Source organism: Chelonoidis abingdonii, chromosome 13 (assembly GCF_003597395.2).
Source record: "Chelonoidis abingdonii isolate Lonesome George chromosome 13, CheloAbing_2.0, whole genome shotgun sequence".
NCBI lineage: Eukaryota > Metazoa > Chordata > Testudines > Testudinidae > Chelonoidis > Chelonoidis abingdonii.
This window is the reverse complement of record NC_133781.1, coordinates 25,476,102-25,493,438: the sequence shown is the minus strand read 5'-3', so window position 1 is coordinate 25,493,438 and position 17,337 is coordinate 25,476,102. Positions and strand designations below refer to the sequence as shown.

At 37.5% G+C, this 17,337-nt stretch overlaps 1 protein-coding gene across 5 annotated transcripts in view; it reads left to right on the top strand.

Moving 5' to 3' along the window:
• Positions 1-17,337, top strand: part of PRKCA (protein kinase C alpha) — a 305,267-nt gene that overhangs the window by 265,393 nt on the left and 22,537 nt on the right. For all 5 annotated transcript variants that reach the window (XM_032776324.2, XM_032776311.2, XM_075071879.1 and 2 more), the window contains 5 exons: positions 3,467-3,610; positions 4,983-5,156; positions 6,792-6,883; positions 8,457-8,519; positions 10,080-10,218. In XM_032776324.2, coding sequence (XP_032632215.1) covers positions 3,467-3,610; positions 4,983-5,156; positions 6,792-6,883; positions 8,457-8,519; positions 10,080-10,218 — 612 coding nt within the window. The remainder of the gene's footprint in view (positions 1-3,466; positions 3,611-4,982; positions 5,157-6,791; positions 6,884-8,456; positions 8,520-10,079; positions 10,219-17,337) is intronic.

The window sequence follows — 17,337 nt, the reverse complement described above, 5'->3', positions numbered from 1 at the left end:
GTTTGGAGGAGGCCATGGGGAAGTAGCCCAGAGAGGTGTAGCTGTCATCCAGCTGTTACAAGAGGCACTATAGACAGCTGCAATCCACAGTGCCCTGGGCTGGAGTCCGGAGTAGAGGACAGGCCCAAGTTCCCCCCAAACCTCCCAACTCCTGCTCAGACACAGGAGGAGTTGATCCAGACTGTGGGGAAGATCACTGAGGTGAGCAAACCTGCCAATAAGCGCAGGACCCACCAAGGTAGAGGAGGAACTTTGTCACAATATATACACAGGGAACATGAAACAATGGGTGATACCATACGCATTATAAGGAGAGTGATCAGTTAAGGTGAGCTATTATCAGCAGGAGAGAAAAATAACTGTTTGTAGTGGTAATGAAAATGGCCCATTTCCAGTTCCTTATATCTCCTTGTTAAATGCTGGAAATGGGCCATTTTCATTACCACTACAAACAGTTATTTTTCTCTCCTGCTGACAACAGCTCACCTTAAATGATCACTCTCCTTATAATGCGTATGGTAACACCCATTGTTTCATGTTCCCTATGTATATATCTATCTATCTTCCTTCTATATTTTCCACTACCTGCATCCGATGACATGGGCTGTAGCCCAGGAAAGCTTATGCTACAATAAATGTGTTAGTCTCTAAGGTGCCACAAGTACTCCTGTTCTTAAAACACTACAGTACGTACTGATTTTATTTGTAAGATCATTGTGCCATCTGTGGCCAAAATAGACAGTTACATTAAGCATCTGTGACTTAGGTAATTTCACATTTAAAAAATATTACAGGTACAATATGCATGTGCATCTTTAAACTATGATAAATTGTACATTGCCTAATGCTCTGTATTCAATAACCTGAATAACTGTTTCTGTTTACGTTCAGATGATTACCCTCACAGCTAGAAAGATACCAAATTGCTAATAAATTATCATGTTCTGTTTTTTAGAAGAAAAATGTCCTCAACCTTGGATAACAGCTACTTAGCTCTTTTAAGGAGTTGGAAAGTGAACTTCCTCCACCCGCTGCTGATTTTAGATTTTTAGCATATCTATTACTACTCATAGTAATACAAGTCTTCTCTGTCAGGGTGACCAAACAAGTCTTTTCCATCTTTAATGCTGGTACCAGTTGCCTGTTTGATCTTCACAATTAAATATGCCCCATGGTCATTACTAAGGAGAAACTACAGCATGTTCTGCAATTCTGCTGTGTAGCCAGCGGAGGGCACAGAAGCTTATCAATTAACTGTTTACAGTTATCTTGGAAGGCAAGCTCGAGCATTTGTTAATAAAGCGCCTATTTATATATAAATGAGTCTTAGGTTTTTGTCCCAAAAACAAATATTATGGACCAAATCTTTAGAGTAACTCAGAATGATGAGAGTGACAAATATAGTGTTCACAGCCTCAGGGATGAGAGAGGGTGTACAGAACTCAGATGTGCAAGGAGAGAAGCTGCAGCATTTCACTGGAGTATTGTTTGAAAAACAAAGTAGAAGCCTTGGATGCTGTTCACTCTGTGTCTGGCTAGACATCATCTACCTTTTGTAAATATGGACACTTAACCTGCTCCTTGTACATAAAAATATTTTGTTGTTTAGGCCCCTTTCTGGGACGTGCATCAGAATATCCAGAAAGTCTATAGTGATGGAGAAAGTGATCTGATTAAACACCTGTTACCTTGTATAAACATAAGATTTTAGTTTATAACCTGTTTGTTAACACCTCAGTCTTGCCAGGTATTGTTCAGAAGTAGACTATGTACATACAAAGCCCTATTGAAGTCCAGGGGAATTTGTGCCTGCACAGAGGTCTGCCCATGAGCAATACATTGAGGAACAGGGATTTGACTGCAAGGTCTATGGGGACTGTCTCTTACTATGTGTTTTTATGGTACCTAGCACAGTGGAGCCATGATCCTCATTGGTGTCTCTGGGAGCTACTGCCATACAAATAGCTAATTATAATTAAGGAAGAAACTGGAAATGCCATGTTAATGTTAAACTCCTTTATTAACATAAGCGGAAAACATTGTGTGTATATACCAGCAGAGTATATGTTTTTTTCATGTGTATGAAAGGGAATACTCACTATCAAGAGTGAGAGAGTATTTGATTTCTGTTAAGTGAAGTGCCTAAAATAAAGGGAGGGGGATGTATCTTCAGATTTCTAGGGGGAGCACACAGGGTGAGTTCAAACCCAGGCTTTAGCCCTGACTTACTGGTTGATTTTGGACAAATGACTTAACTTCTCTGTGTGTTGGTTCCCTTATCTGTGAAATGGTGATGATAATACATAATTACTGTACGTTCCAGATATGGCATTCGGAGTAGCTACTATGTTTGTAAAGTGCTTGGAGACAGAAAGCAGAGTATAAGCAGTTAGGATTATTTAGACAGTCCGGCACAGTGAGTCTTCATATAGTTTAGAAAGAACACTAAAATCTGTGTATAACTTTAAACCCTCTTGGCTTCACTGCTGATGTGTAGGATAAGTTTTAAGCAAAGGGGATCATTGAGCTATTATAGCTCTGAATTAACATTTGGTGAGGCTTAATTTTTTCCTAACTTTGTGACGTTTGAAATGCAGCTTACATATGTTATTTACAGTATCTCATTTAATTTAGTCACTCAGACTACTGCAACCTTCTGCAAAATATGAACTACACTATCTCGCCAAGATAAACTTTTTTTTATGTAACATTTCCCCCTTCCTGCTCCCCCCATCAACACTTGATTGAAAATCAAAGTTGATTGTAATGCCAGTTCAAAAGTGGCCATACTCATCAACACTGATTGTCATAATATGTTGGTTTTTGAAAGTGGAGGTTATTTTTCATAATGCATGTCACAGACTAACTCTTTCTATGAAGAGTGAACTTGCGTATGACATTTTAAAAGAGAATGTATATAAACAGTTTCTCTTATATCCTCAGGTACACTAGTAACATTACAGTATAACATTTTTAAAGAGCACCTTTTATATTTAAAAACAAAAATCACAGATTAGTCTGCTACGAAGAGTGAACCTGAGTATGACATTTTAAAAGAGAATGTATATAAACAGTTTCTCGACACTAGTAACATTACAGTATGACATTTATAAAGAGCACCTTTTATATTTACAAACAAAAAACACTGATTAGCCTGCTTATGGCATAACAATAGTGATTTTTGCTTGTTTTTTGCATTGATTTTCTTCTGTTAACCAGATAAGTGTATCTGCTTTTATCTGATTAGACACTTACAAAGTTTACCACTTTGTTTCACTTAATAATGACAAAAGTGTTGTTGGAATGAGTCTTTGAATTTGTGTGTGTGTAACTTTTGTTATGCAGCCTTTCTCCTGAGAGTGCAGCTTCAGATTAGTCATCTACAACTGAACGTCATTCTCCTAATCTTTCATTTTACTGGGTAAGCAGGTTACACTTCTCACTTCAATATTTTTTATTTCTTTAGAAAGCCAGACTTGGACCATCTGGTAACAAAGTCATTACTCCCATAGAAGACAGGATTTCCAATATACCATCCAACAGCCTGGATAGTGTGAAGCTGACAGATTTCAACTTTCTCATGGTGCTTGGGAAGGGGAGCTTTGGAAAAGTAAGACACCTTGAAAGTCAGTTCCATCTGCCTTATTTTTAATAATAGAAATGAACTGCGAGTTGTCGTCCTATGAGCTGTCGTTTATAAAATGCAGATTTTTTAAATGAGAGTAAGTAACCACTGGAACAGATTACCCCAAGATGTGCTAAATTCTCCATTATTTGGAATCTTTAAATTAAGACTGGCTGTCTTTTTTTCCTAAAAGAGATGCTTGTCTATTTCAACCATAAGTTGTAGGGTAGATACAGGAATTACTGAGTAAAAATCTGTGGCCTGTGCTGTGCAGAAATACAGATTAATTGAACCCTTCCAGACGTAAAATCTATCAATCTATTAAACGAAGAGCAGGAAAAATGCCATTGTATGCATTTGCTGCAGATTTTAGGGATTCAGTTTTTAGACCTCGTCTCTACATAGTATACAAGTACAGTTACCTTGATTATTCTTACATCTAATAACCTACAGTGAAGACCTACCAGTACAGCAGAAGATTTTTATATTTATGAAAAAGATTATTTTTGTACTGATGATTAACTGCAAAAAGGTAATATGGGGGGGAATATTTGTTTTCCGATATATGAAATGTACAAAATTGAACCGTCAGCTGTTTTGATGTTCCACGTTGTTGGGCTAATTTTAAGCCTAGGTGGTATAATAGACATTCAAATTCTATATCTGTCACTTAAGTGTGGACATGCCACTTAAGTCCGGAGATGCTTAGTTTATGCCCTTAGGCGCTTATATGGGCATTGAGTTGCAAAACTTGAATGCTTTAAGTTACATGTTTTAAAAAAAAAATTGAGTTCTTAAATTTTAAATAATGTTAGATAATTCCAGGTTTTCCATACAGAACTGGGCTCAAGAATCCAAATCTGACCTTCCCCAAAGTTCAAGGAGATTCAGGCTCATCTTTGATAGTGGTAATGGTGATAGAGCTGTTATGTAGGTCACAATGCCATTTGTGAAAGTTATTGTCATGCAGTAGAAATGAATACTTGGGATATGTCAGGACTGAGGAATGCAGGGAAAACTGTTAACCCATTAAAGGTGCTGCTGTTTTTCTGGCTGTTTTAAGAAGTGGTTTTATAATAAAAGTGCATTTTAGGGAGGAATTCAAGTGGGATCTGTCGTTTTTTTGGTCACTAGGAGAAGAGCCCATGATGATCTGGGGAGCACTATTTTTGAAGTGATAGTACAGCTTCTTGTAATCAGTGAGTAATCATGATATGTTTAGAGCTTCAGGCCAAGTCAATAAGTGCTGGTAAAATGGGAAGCTGGTGTGCCATTTACACCTTTCTCAGGACTTGTGAGTCACCTCCTTTCTCTGCCAGGGAGGGAGATTTTCAGCCTGTCATTTCTCTTTGTGCAGGTGATGTTGGCAGACAGGAAGGGGACGGAGGAGCTGTATGCAATCAAAATATTGAAAAAAGATGTGGTGATTCAGGATGATGATGTGGAATGTACCATGGTTGAAAAACGAGTCCTAGCACTGCAGGATAAGCCACCTTTCCTAACACAGCTGCATTCTTGTTTCCAAACAGTTGTACGTGATATCTGTCCTTTCCTGCTCCTTCGCTGCTTTCAGTTTAATCTTCTGCTAAGATAACACTCTAATATATTTTGTTATTTCAGCAACATTTGTTATCTTCAACTTGCAGATCTCATGGGTACTTTACACAGAAAAATGTAAAGAAATAGATACCCTGTGAAATCAGGAAAATCCATAAAAATAATAAATCTTTAGAATAATAGTAATAAATAGATCTTTAGAAGTATTCTACAGCAACTAGTTATATAGAGCTTTTCTCTTTCTGTATATAAGAACTCAGTTATGTCAGTGGGACTTTTCATATTATTCAAGTTAAGCATGTGCTTAAGTACTCTGCTTTATTGGGGCCTTAATGCCCCTGTAATCTAATGAGATAATTATTTATTAATTAATATACTGACATAGTTAATTTGGTTCCCTGGTACCCCTAAGATAAGGAGGCTGAAGCTAGGATGGTAGTTGATGAGCAAAGAATAGGTGAGTGCTTTTTACTTCCCCTAAGGCTGTGATACCAACAGTAGCATGTAATATACAAAAAGGTTCACCTATGGAGTTTGTGTTGGTGATCTAAGGACCAGAAAATGATAGTACATGTCAGAAGATGGTCCCATCAGAACATGTTTTAGTTCACAGGGAAAGGTCAGCGGTAGCCAAATAATTCTAAATGTAGTGCTGTGTTTTGTGGCGTGGACATTTGTCTACTTAGATAAAGACATCTAAAGTCAAGCCCCAAAACTGCTAAGACTTAAGCACGTTTGCAATGAGTGTGTAATTTTACATACAAGCATAAGTCTTTGCAAGAATGAAGTCTCAATTTGCATCATCTTTTCACCATCCAATGGTGACACATTCAGCTACCAATCTGAACTGAACACTCTAAATCACTTAGGTGTTTTGAAAATGTTACCCTAGATGTCTAATGTCAGACACCCAGGTTTGGACATTTTGGCCAAAGCCATTTTAACACCACGAGAAAATTCTCCCTCCAAAATGCCTTAAATCTGCCTTTTGCTGAAATAGGGTGTTTGGGACAAAAATGATTTGGAGCTGGCAAATTCAATATCAAGACTCATGAACCCAGTTTTCTAAAATTGTGTTCATAGTTTTCTTGTTGCCTTCTTTTAAAATCAGGTGCACTTTCATCTTCCATGCCTTACAACATAGGTTTGGAAATGCCCATCTTCACAAGGCAAGAATTTCCAACCATCTACAGAGTTTTTTGTTGTCTTGAAAAACATGAGCTCTTGGGCTTAGCTATGTCTTCCTGTCCGTATGAACAGTACTTGTAACATTATGGGCACTACTGTAATACAAGTAATAAGAAATAAACTTGCATCACTAAAATTGGCAAGGCTGAATGGAGTTCCAGCCTGGCACTGACTCTTGCAACATCTATAAGTCATTCTATTTCTGTTTCCTGATCTATAAAATTGTTTTTGCCATAATGTGCAGAATATATAGGCTCATTCTTAAGATTGTTTTGTATTAGAATCTTCATAGTAGTGGCCTCTACTGGAAAATACATCACTGTCTATGCCTAATGAGTTTATCTTCTTAATAATACATCCTACTGGGCAATACATCACTCCTTATGCCTAATGTGTTTACCTTTTTAATACTATGTTCTAGGATCGTCTGTACTTTGTTATGGAGTATGTGAATGGTGGTGACCTCATGTATCACATTCAGCAAGTAGGAAAATTTAAGGAGCCACAGGCAGTGTGAGTGTTTGTTGATTTAAATAAAGTCATTACTAATTTTACACTGCAGCAGAGGGGTCAGATTTGTCCAGTGTGTACAGTATTATATAGAAATTGGGACTGTCATCTTTTTATCCAGTATAATAGAAACTATGTTGACCTGCTGGTCTAAACACATAGCACATATTGCAGAAGATAGCGTAATCTTGAAGAAAAAAAATTAAAAATCAATGGCGACAAGTTTTTCAGCAGGTAAAGAGGAGTACAATATGGCTATTAACAATTCACACAAAATGAACACTGAGAGACACACAGGAAACAGATTCAGCATTTACTATATAATTAAGCTTAATTTTATGCATAGCTAGTGATAGATACTGTGGTCACACTTTATATTAAGGTTCAATTTATAGATCGTTTTAAAAGTGTTAATACATTAATAGATGTTTTAATAAATAATCAATTGTTATATATTGTAACGATGTCCAACAGATCAATAGGTTGCTAACCATCTGTTACGACTCAAGCTTGTAACATGCTTTTAATGTCTATTAATCATTTATTAGCATTTTATAAACAGTTTATCCATTAAACCTTAATATAAAGTGTGACCTGTCCTGTTTTTAAAAACGCAGAAAAGCAGCTGTTAAGTTGAAACTTACTCAGTATGGTTAAAATTATCAAGTAAGAGTCATTAAAAAAAAACCACCTTAATTTTAAATATATGACACATAAAAGACAAAAATGTAAGCATGACCTGACTAAGTACTAAATAAAAACCAGAGTCATCTCCTGGGTCAGATCCTCAGCTGGTTAAATGTGCATAGCTGCATTGATTTCCCGCTTGTATATATTGCCACTGCTCCATACTTCTGTGGAGCTATGACATTGTACACCATCTGATGGCCTGCCCCAAGGTCTGTGTTGGCAGATGTTCCAAAGAGACTAAAAACAATTCTGAACCAGAATTTTAAGAGCTATGCTTCCTTCTCCTTTTTATTAAACTTAATAATCAATCTTGGTTTTTACTGGCCTTCTCGCATGTAACTGGCACAGCTCTGCAGTAACTCTGGCTTCAAAAGCTCGTCAATACTGTATATACTTAAACTACTTTTGCCAATTGTATTGTATATGGCAGTCAGTTCAATTAGCTTGAAGTAATTAATCTATTACCTTTTGTATGAAGGAACAATATTTTTATAAATTATTTCAATGATGTGTGAATCTCAATGTAAATTAATCAGCATTATGAATCATAAGTGGTCTGATATGATCAGGCATTGAGAAGAATGACCTATCCAGTCAGATTACTTACCACATAACTGCCATGTAATAATTGCACTGTTCTTCTTAATTTAGGAAGAAATGCCCAATTTTTTTACCCTGTCTTGTCAAAATATTATCAAACACTTCATGAATGACTATGAAAATCAAGTTGATGCAGGATGTTATCTTTACTCCTTTATATATACATGAATGCAATAGCCTCTCTTACTCCTTTGCTTTAATTCTTTGGTGTGGTGAGTGTCAAATATATTTCTGCAGAGGAAAATCATACGTGGAAGATAAGAAATCTGAAATTCTGTTCTTACAGGTTTTACGCAGCTGAGATTTCAATTGGGCTATTCTTTCTCCATAAAAGAGGAATTGTTTATAGGTGAGTACTAGCTGACACAAGTCGTTCCTATTAAAACCCTGGAGAGACTGATGTGTTCGGCTGTTGACAGTATTTTAAAATCAATTTAAAGTCAATTTGGTGTTAATAATTAAACTTCATTGTTATGTCGGTGATGTTCCTTTAACTAAGGGTGACTGCGTATCTTAGATATGTTGACATCTGCACTCTGCAGCATTCAATTGAAAACACTTGAGTCCAAAATGTTTGTTTTACTGCATTGCATATATTCATGTGTCCTAAAACATGTGTTTATGTAAAAGTGTGTGTGTGTGTGTGTGTGTGCATGCCTGTATTTGTTATATATAGTCTACAGCATCAGTGTAGTTGAGTTATAATGCTCTAGGAGTACCTTGTGTGACCCTATAATAATCCAGTGTCCACACATTTCTGAAGAAATAAAACATTGAACATAAGAACACTGCCAATTAGGAATTTAGTGTTGTTAGCCTGCCATATATTTTATGAACGGAGATTTTAATATGCAAAGACAAATGTAAAAGACAGCTGAATCAAGAAGGGCATAGTGCTTTAATGCATATTGGGATCCTGCAAATAGTACAGACTGAAAGCTTTGACTCAAGGGCATCAGACAATATTGGTCAGACAGCAAAGCAAAAAACGTTGGTCTAATGAGCAATTCTACCTTCTGATTTTAATTTGAGGAACAATTCAGTTTTCATTTTGTTAAATGCTGATCTTTAATTAAGTAGTTACTTGTTTATTACTAGTTTAGAAGGTTGACTTACAGCAGTGATCCTCAAACTTTTTCATGATGCAGCCAACACCTTAATAGAGAGTATCCCATGCATATCTCTCCTCCCGTTTGTGTTCACATAACATTCCTTTTGCAGTGCAGCATTTATGTGTTGTTGCTTAATCTGTAATGTGACTTTTTGGTCTTTGTGAAAAAACTTCATCTTACTATCCATTTTTATACTAATCTCGTCAAGCCCCCCTTGGCCTCTCCTTCTATTCTTCCCCAAGACATACTGCTTGGCTGTATTGTTTCATTGGTGAAGTATCATCTTCCAGCCAAAATGCTTCACAAACTGTATACTACATGATGAAATGCAGCTACTTCTGTGGAGCAGCATACCCAAGGGGGATGATCTGGCTCATGAACTCTCGAACAAACCCCTAAATTTATGAAAGATGCCATGGAATCTTTAATATTCACACAGAACACAAAGAAAAAACTTCCTGTTTTTAAGGCATCATCTGAAAGATCCCCCTCCGTCCACTGTACACACACACACCTCTCTCTACCTCGATATAACGCTGTCCTTGGGAGCCAAAAAATCTTACTGCATTCTAGGTGAAACCGTACTATACTGAACTTGCTTTGATCCCCCAGAGCGCTGCTTTACCGCGTTATATCCAAATTCGTGTTATATCTGGTGGCATTATATCAAGGTAGCGATGTATATACACAAATATATAAAAACACATAATATTCAGTAATGAAACTGATGTAAGACAACATTTTTGGTGGCATAGTTGGTATAACTATTAATATTAAGTGATGATGATTCTTCATAGAGATCTAAAATTAGATAATGTGATGCTGGATTCAGAAGGACACATAAAGATTGCAGATTTTGGGATGTGCAAAGAACATATGACAGATGCAGTAACAACGAGGACATTCTGCGGCACTCCAGACTACATTGCACCAGAGGTAAACATTTATCATTGGAAGTAGCATACGACCTCTCAAAAGGATTTTGTGAACATTTCACCCAGTGAATATATGACAGCTACAAAATGGCTGTTTTGTCCCTAGAACTTTCCTTGCTTCTGCAGGAAGATGTGATACTTTTGTGAATGAATAAAAAAGACCATTAATAAGATTTTATTTAGGGCATATCTAGCTCATGAGAAACCTGAAGCATGGTTTGTTTATTTGAAATTCAAATTTATGCTTATAAAAACAAACTGCTAAGGAAGCCATAATACCAGCTTGAACTGTCAATCCAGTTTCATTAAAGTTGTAGCATGCATGCATATAAAAAGCTTTGTGTCATTTAATTTTAAAGTCATACAATCCTGACAGATGTTAATGAGGTTGTTATTGGGAGCAAATACAGCTTCATTAACGCATCTCACCGTGGGTTCTCACAGATCCTATAAAATATATTAACAGGCAGTTGCACTATTTTCAGGAAATCACGAGTGTCTCGATTTTTCAACAAGAGATTAATGAATTCCTGCAGTAGTTCACCAGCTTTCCTGCAAAGCTTCTGCATTGTATTCTGGATAACGTATATCCTATCACCTTTGGATTTGAGAAAGCTCCTCCTATTAAACTGCAAATTCAGAACTTTGCTGCAGTTAACGTAACAAATCTAAAGTTTTCCCCAAAATTTCCCATTACTGTTGTCAGGGTTACCCAAAAGTAACATCTGTCCTACTTAGTCAATGCATATTTTAGTCAGATATTTGTAGTCAGGGTTTATAATGAGAAAAGTTTACTTTGCCGATACCCACTCAAAAATCTTAATTAAGTTATTACAGGCAAGGTAGCTCAGGTGCATCAACACAATTACTAAAAAATCAAGGAAATTTCCAGCAATATGAATATCCAGAACTACAATTTATAAGTTTTACCAGTTAAACATTCTAATACCCACGCATACTTAGACTGCTCCACTCAAAAAATAACCTTCTCACCTCCAGCATGCAGCTACTCGGCATACTCACAACCAAGTGCTGAAACTCCAGCCTTAATTCCAGCCTGTGCAAAATGAAGATGTGATACCGAGAGATATAGTTATATTTTCAATAGTTAACTTAGGTATAAGACAAAATGAGAAATGAGGGACTGTGGTCATTAAGTGATTTGAAGATCTGAGTATTAGGATCTGTTGTTTGTGTAGTAAGCATGGAGCCTAAATTCAAGAGCACTGATTTAAATCCTGTTTTCCCTGCAAATCTCAACACAACCATAACTCTGGGGCCACAATCCACATCTTCATTATTAGATCTATGGCTCAGGGTAAAGGAATTTCCTCCTGGTCCAAAAGGCTGCCTATTTTACTGAACACTAATTAAAATGCATCTCTGATTGGAGCATTTCCAGCTATAATTTAATGTTTGTTAAAGCACATACGATTTATATGTGGGGAAAAATATTCATTATTGTATAATGTGAATTTTGCCACTTTCCTGAAATTGCAAGTGAGACATGTTTTTTTCTTCTCGCAGTTAATAGTCTGTACCTATGTGAAATGTTAACAAATCTTGTGTTTTCATAAATTGCTGTTACGTGCAGCAGGAGATCAGAATAACCCAGGTCAGCATTTCACCTTTTCCCATCAAAATGTGAATGAAGCCAATATAGCAAAGAACACAAAAAAGATAGTGCCATATCTATGGGTGATAGTCTTGTGCCAGCTAAAGTCAGAGAAAACATGGTCAATGTACAGTTAAATGGTGCATTTTCACTTTAATCCATATGAAGAAATCGTCATGATTCCCAGGTCAAGAATGAGGAGGGATAGCTCAGTGCTTTGAGCATTGGCCTGCTAACCCAGGATTGTGAGTTCAATCCTTGAGGGGGCCACTTAAGGATCTGGGGCAAAAATCAGTAGTTGGTCCTGTTAGTGAAGGCAGGGGGCTGGACTCAATGACCTTTCAAGGTCCCTTCCAGATATAGGTATAGCTCCAATTATTATAATGCAGTACTGTAAAATAATGGGTTTCCTTCATTTGTCTTAGGAAATTTTGCATAATTTTTTTAACTCACGCATAGTGCACATTGGACAAAGGAGGTATTTTCAAACATATAGGTTCAAGATTTGAGAACTGTGCAAAGGTTAAAATAATTGTATGCTTGGTGCAGCCAATTTTGTCAGGCAGGAGTAAACTGATTATCCTGTATGGAATTGTCATTATTGGGCTGAGCTGAAATATAAATATTTATGGCTGTATTGGTCTAATAACCTTGAAATTGACTAATGCTGCAGTATCTCCTTGGCTGGTCACCAGAGACTGACGGAGGTGGATGTCAAAACCAGTATTAATAAGAAAGAGTTTCCAAAAGGTTGATTCTGAGAGAACCCCAAAACAATGGGTTTTTTAACGTTAAAAAAAACCCCAAAAACCCCAAACTTGTACCTGCCAGGAGTATAGCAGGCTGATAACTATTTTGAGTGCTGGAAAAGTGGGCTTTGACTGTTGCTTGTGGCAGGGATATATATTCTGTTTAAAAGCCGAATTTATTATAGCAGTAGTAGTCATTTTACTGACTCATTTTGTATTTATATTTTACTTTGTACGCAAAAGGATCCCAGAATTCACTTGCTGTGTAGGGATCTTTTCACCTACCACGGGAAGGCAGCCAGTCCTGAGACTGAATGTGGCAATGGACTCACAATACACAACCATTTTAATGACAAGAATTTAATGAAGGAGGGAGTTACTTGAAACATTGAACTAATTAATTTTAAGTGTTCATGATTCTACAGTGAAGCAGGAAAGTACCCCATGCACAAAAAGTAGCATTTCAGTACTGACCCTGTGCCGTTTGCAGTTTACGGCAATCCATTCACACTCACCAGATTACATCCAGTGCTGAAGAGTTTCAGCCCTTGAGGGAAATATGCTTTCCTTTAGGACTTTTCTCTCTTAAGGGTAAGGACCTGTCCTTTTATTGTGTGCGCGCTAGGGTGACCAAATGTCCCTATTTTATAGGGACAGTCCCGATATATGGGGCTTTTTCTTATATAAGTGCCTATTACCCCCACCGCAGTCCCAATTTTTCACACTATCTGGTCAACCTAGTGTGCGCACAGTGTCCAGGACAATGGGGTACAGTTATTAATTGGGTTCTTCAGGGCGCCACCACACCCAAATAATAATGATGCGTTCTGTCTACACTCTCAGCTTTTTATAAAATCCTATTCGATTTACAAATACATTAGTGTTATTAATGATCAGAGTTACAATAAAGGAGTGATGGGGGAAACAGTGGATAGGAACCTACTCCACTCCCAACGCACCCACCCCCCATTGAGGTAGTGTTTTGAATCTGCTTCTCTTCTCTCTCTCCAAATTCCATGAGCCACATCGTAATGAGGGAACAGATTGGCAAGATTTGTTTACTGTTGGATTCAACAGATTAGCCTCCATCTCTGAACATGGGGTCAGAGCTTGCCAAATTTCTGTTTTTATCCTTTATTAAGAATTACCACTTTCTGCCAGGGCTACCTCATTACTCAGGGAGGAAGTGACACCTGCCACATTTAATAGCTTTTGCTGGTTTTTGTTTTGTTTTGTTTTTTAAATTCCCTTGAAGTGAGTATCGACAGTTTGACTTTTATGTGACTGTAAAACCAAAAAACTGAGAACCTTCCCTACATGTCTTGCACAACCTGAACCAAAATAACTGCACTCCTTCCCGGCCACCACAAATTATTGCTCTTCTTTGAAGTGCAGATTTTTTCCCATTACTTTCCCAATTAATGCTTTGAACAGCTTCAATTTGCTATGTGTGACCCAAGCTGCCAGTTTCTCTGTGAGTGATTGGCAGGTTAGCAAATTAACATGGCAGGTTACTCTTTTGCATTTCACTTCTACCATATCAATAAACCTATATTAGAATTTAGCTAGTAATTCACATGGGATATACTTAATTAGGGGGGTCGAGTTTTGTTGTTATTGTTTTAATATCTTTTGAGGGGTCCAGAAGGTGCAACAAATGCATCATTCAACCTGTTCTACATCATCATGGCATCCATAGGGTTATTTCCCCATTTGAGGGGAAAACATCATTACTCTTTTATGTTCACTGTGCCAATAATTGGTGGTGGCTTTGAGCTGTGAGATAGATATACACTAGAATATTCCGCAGGTTCAAGAAATGAGTTCTAATATTAAACATGAAACCATATTTCTCAGGATAAAACCAACTGGGACACCGCATTCCAGGGTTAAATGAGAGAGAGTTTAATAAGCACTTTGAGTGGGATTTTCAAAGAGCAGCTAAGTCCCTTTCAATGGAATTTGTCTCCCTTAGCCCAGGTCTACGCTTGCGGGGGGTGGGGAGGTCGACCTAAGATACGCAACTTCAGCTACACAAATAGCGTAGCTGAAGTCGGCGTATCTTAGGTCGACTTACCTGGCCGTGAGGACGGCGGCAAGTCGACCGCTGCCGCTCCCCCATCGACTCTGCTTCTGCCTCTTGTGAGCTGGAGTTCCGGAGTCGACGGGGAGCGCAATCGGGGATTGATTTTATCGTGTCTACACTAGACGTGATAAATTGACCCCCGATAGATCGATCACTACCCACCGATCCGGCGGGTAGTGAAGACCTGCCCTTAGGTGCCTTTATAAATCCCACCCTTGATCGTACCTGCATCTTATTGACTCTTTCAGCATTCCTGGAGTGGGGGGATACTGCATAGTTTCTTCAGTGTCCTAGGCACAAATATACTGACATGCAATATCTAATCGGTATTCCTGCTTCTCTGACAAGACCAGAACAAAAACAGTTTTTCTCTTATGAGTCCCTAACAGTATTTTATGGTAATGAAGGACTATGATATTTCACATTGATTGTGTCTGACTTTTTTTGAGACTCTCCTGTTCTAAAGCTAGATTTGTTTTTGGAAGATCATATTCAAGGATGTTGACACTTAGCTATCCATTGCCCAGGGTAAATGAACAGTCAGAATCAGCAGACAAGTGTTTCTTGACCTTTTCCATACCGCGACCCCATGTTAAAATAGCAAAAATGTTCTGTTCTTTCCCACCCCACGCCATCTGGCCATGGAGAAAGGGAAGTTTGTTGTGACTTTCCCAGACTTATTTCTGACCCCCAGGTAAAGAACCCATGAGATAGACATTTTTGAAGGATTTTACCTCAATGGCATGGATCTGATATTTTTTCGTTTTCTAATTTCAGTTTACAAAATATCTCTACATTAGGCTCCTTGCAGAGAAACATACTAATTGTAAAAAATATTCTGTCTTTCCATTTTAACGACTTTTTAAAAATACAGCCATCACTCCGTGGATAAAAACACTGTCTGATAGGGCTGGGATTTTTCCAGTACAGTGAGGTATTTTTTTACATGTTTTATGTATAAAGGCCAGTCCTTTTTTCTGCTTGAAATTTTGAAAGTGTTCTTTGAAGTAGCAAAATTGATTTTAAATAGACCCACTCAGAACATACTGGTGAGTAGAAAATACATTGAAACTAATCAAATTCTGTCAACGACTATAACAGGAAGTAGGTGGGCCCCAAATGTATGTTGTAAGGCCTAGTGTATGTGATAATTGCAAAAGAATTGAAAAATTATGTCTGCTTTTTTGTAGCCCCTTTCATCTAGGAATCTTAAAGCATTGTACCAGCAGTAACTTCATTATGCCTAGCTATAGAGAAGGAGGTAGGTACAGAAAACACAAATGACATATGGTCGATTATACAAAGTGAGGGAATAGAATCCAGGAGTCTTGATTCCCAGTCCCCTGCTCTGACCACTAGAGATTTTCAGAGCTTAAATCCAGTGATTTACATGTTTCCCCACAATTTAAAAGGAGCTCTTTAAAATTCTTCTCTGTTTTTTCTAGATTGTTAGTTTAATTAGAGGTTGATACTAATAGCAGTTACCACTGAGAAAAAAAATACACTGTTTTCTAAAAATGAGTTTTCTACAGTAAAGTTAAGATACAAACACTGTTCTTAGCTACTCATTTCAGCTGTTAACTCACGAGTAATGTATTTCAGAGAGTGACTTATTTTGAGTTTCTTTGCTGAGAGAGAGACTGCTAACTTCCAGATCATGTCCTCTTATTACCCTAGTGAAGACAATAATTTTCAGATAGGTTCTGTAGTCTTTGTATAGTGGCTACATAGTGCTGTTTTGCTGAACTGATAATTAAATGTTTTCCTTACAGATAGCCGGTTTAATTCCTTTACCAGACTGCTGAGAACCTAGGGTGTGTGATCTGCACTAGTCTTAGCAATTTGTTTCACAGAGAATGAAAAACACATGGAAGCAGGAAAAGGAGACTAAATTAAGGAATGTTAAATGGTGAAAGGACGATATCTCATTGTCTGATTATTCCTCTGAAATAGACGAATTATGGTTTCAGGGCCAACTATACTTACCCCAAACTAAATAGGAGAGACCTGTATTCTAGGAAAAATATCCAAGAACGTTTCAGACCATTCCCTTTACTGGAAAAAAAATGGGACAGGTAATCTCTTCAGAATGACTAGAAATCGATAACAATAAAGATACAAACAAATGATGTTAAACTGAAATGGCGTTTAGAGCTGAGACTGTAACTGACTGTATGCTCCAATGCACCTTTAAAATAAACCCTGGGTGTGAAATACTTGGAAATTGTCATTAGTCCAAATGGCATAAACCTCTTTCCCATTGGCATAACTGTTTTCCTGATTGCAGACGAAGAGCATGAGAATTGTGTAGCGTTGTAAAACAAAGCTGAGATTTTCAGAGGTCTTGCTCATATCTGGGGGATTTTTGCCTGTTTTTAGAGAAGGATGAAATGTAAATATTACAGAGTAATGAAATTAAACTCTGAATTGTTGATACTCTCTGAATAAAGTACAAAAGATGATTTGCTTCTTTAATATGAATGGCTTGATGAAATCATGCTGGTCCTCCTGTGTAGCATTACTCTAGCTGCTTCATTATTTTCAGAAGTGCATCCTGAATCTTCGAAGGGCCAGATTTACAAAGGTATCTAGACGCCTAAAGAAGCAAATAGGCACCTAGTGAGATTTTCAAAGGCATTTAACTTCCATTGGCTTTAATGGGAGTTAGGC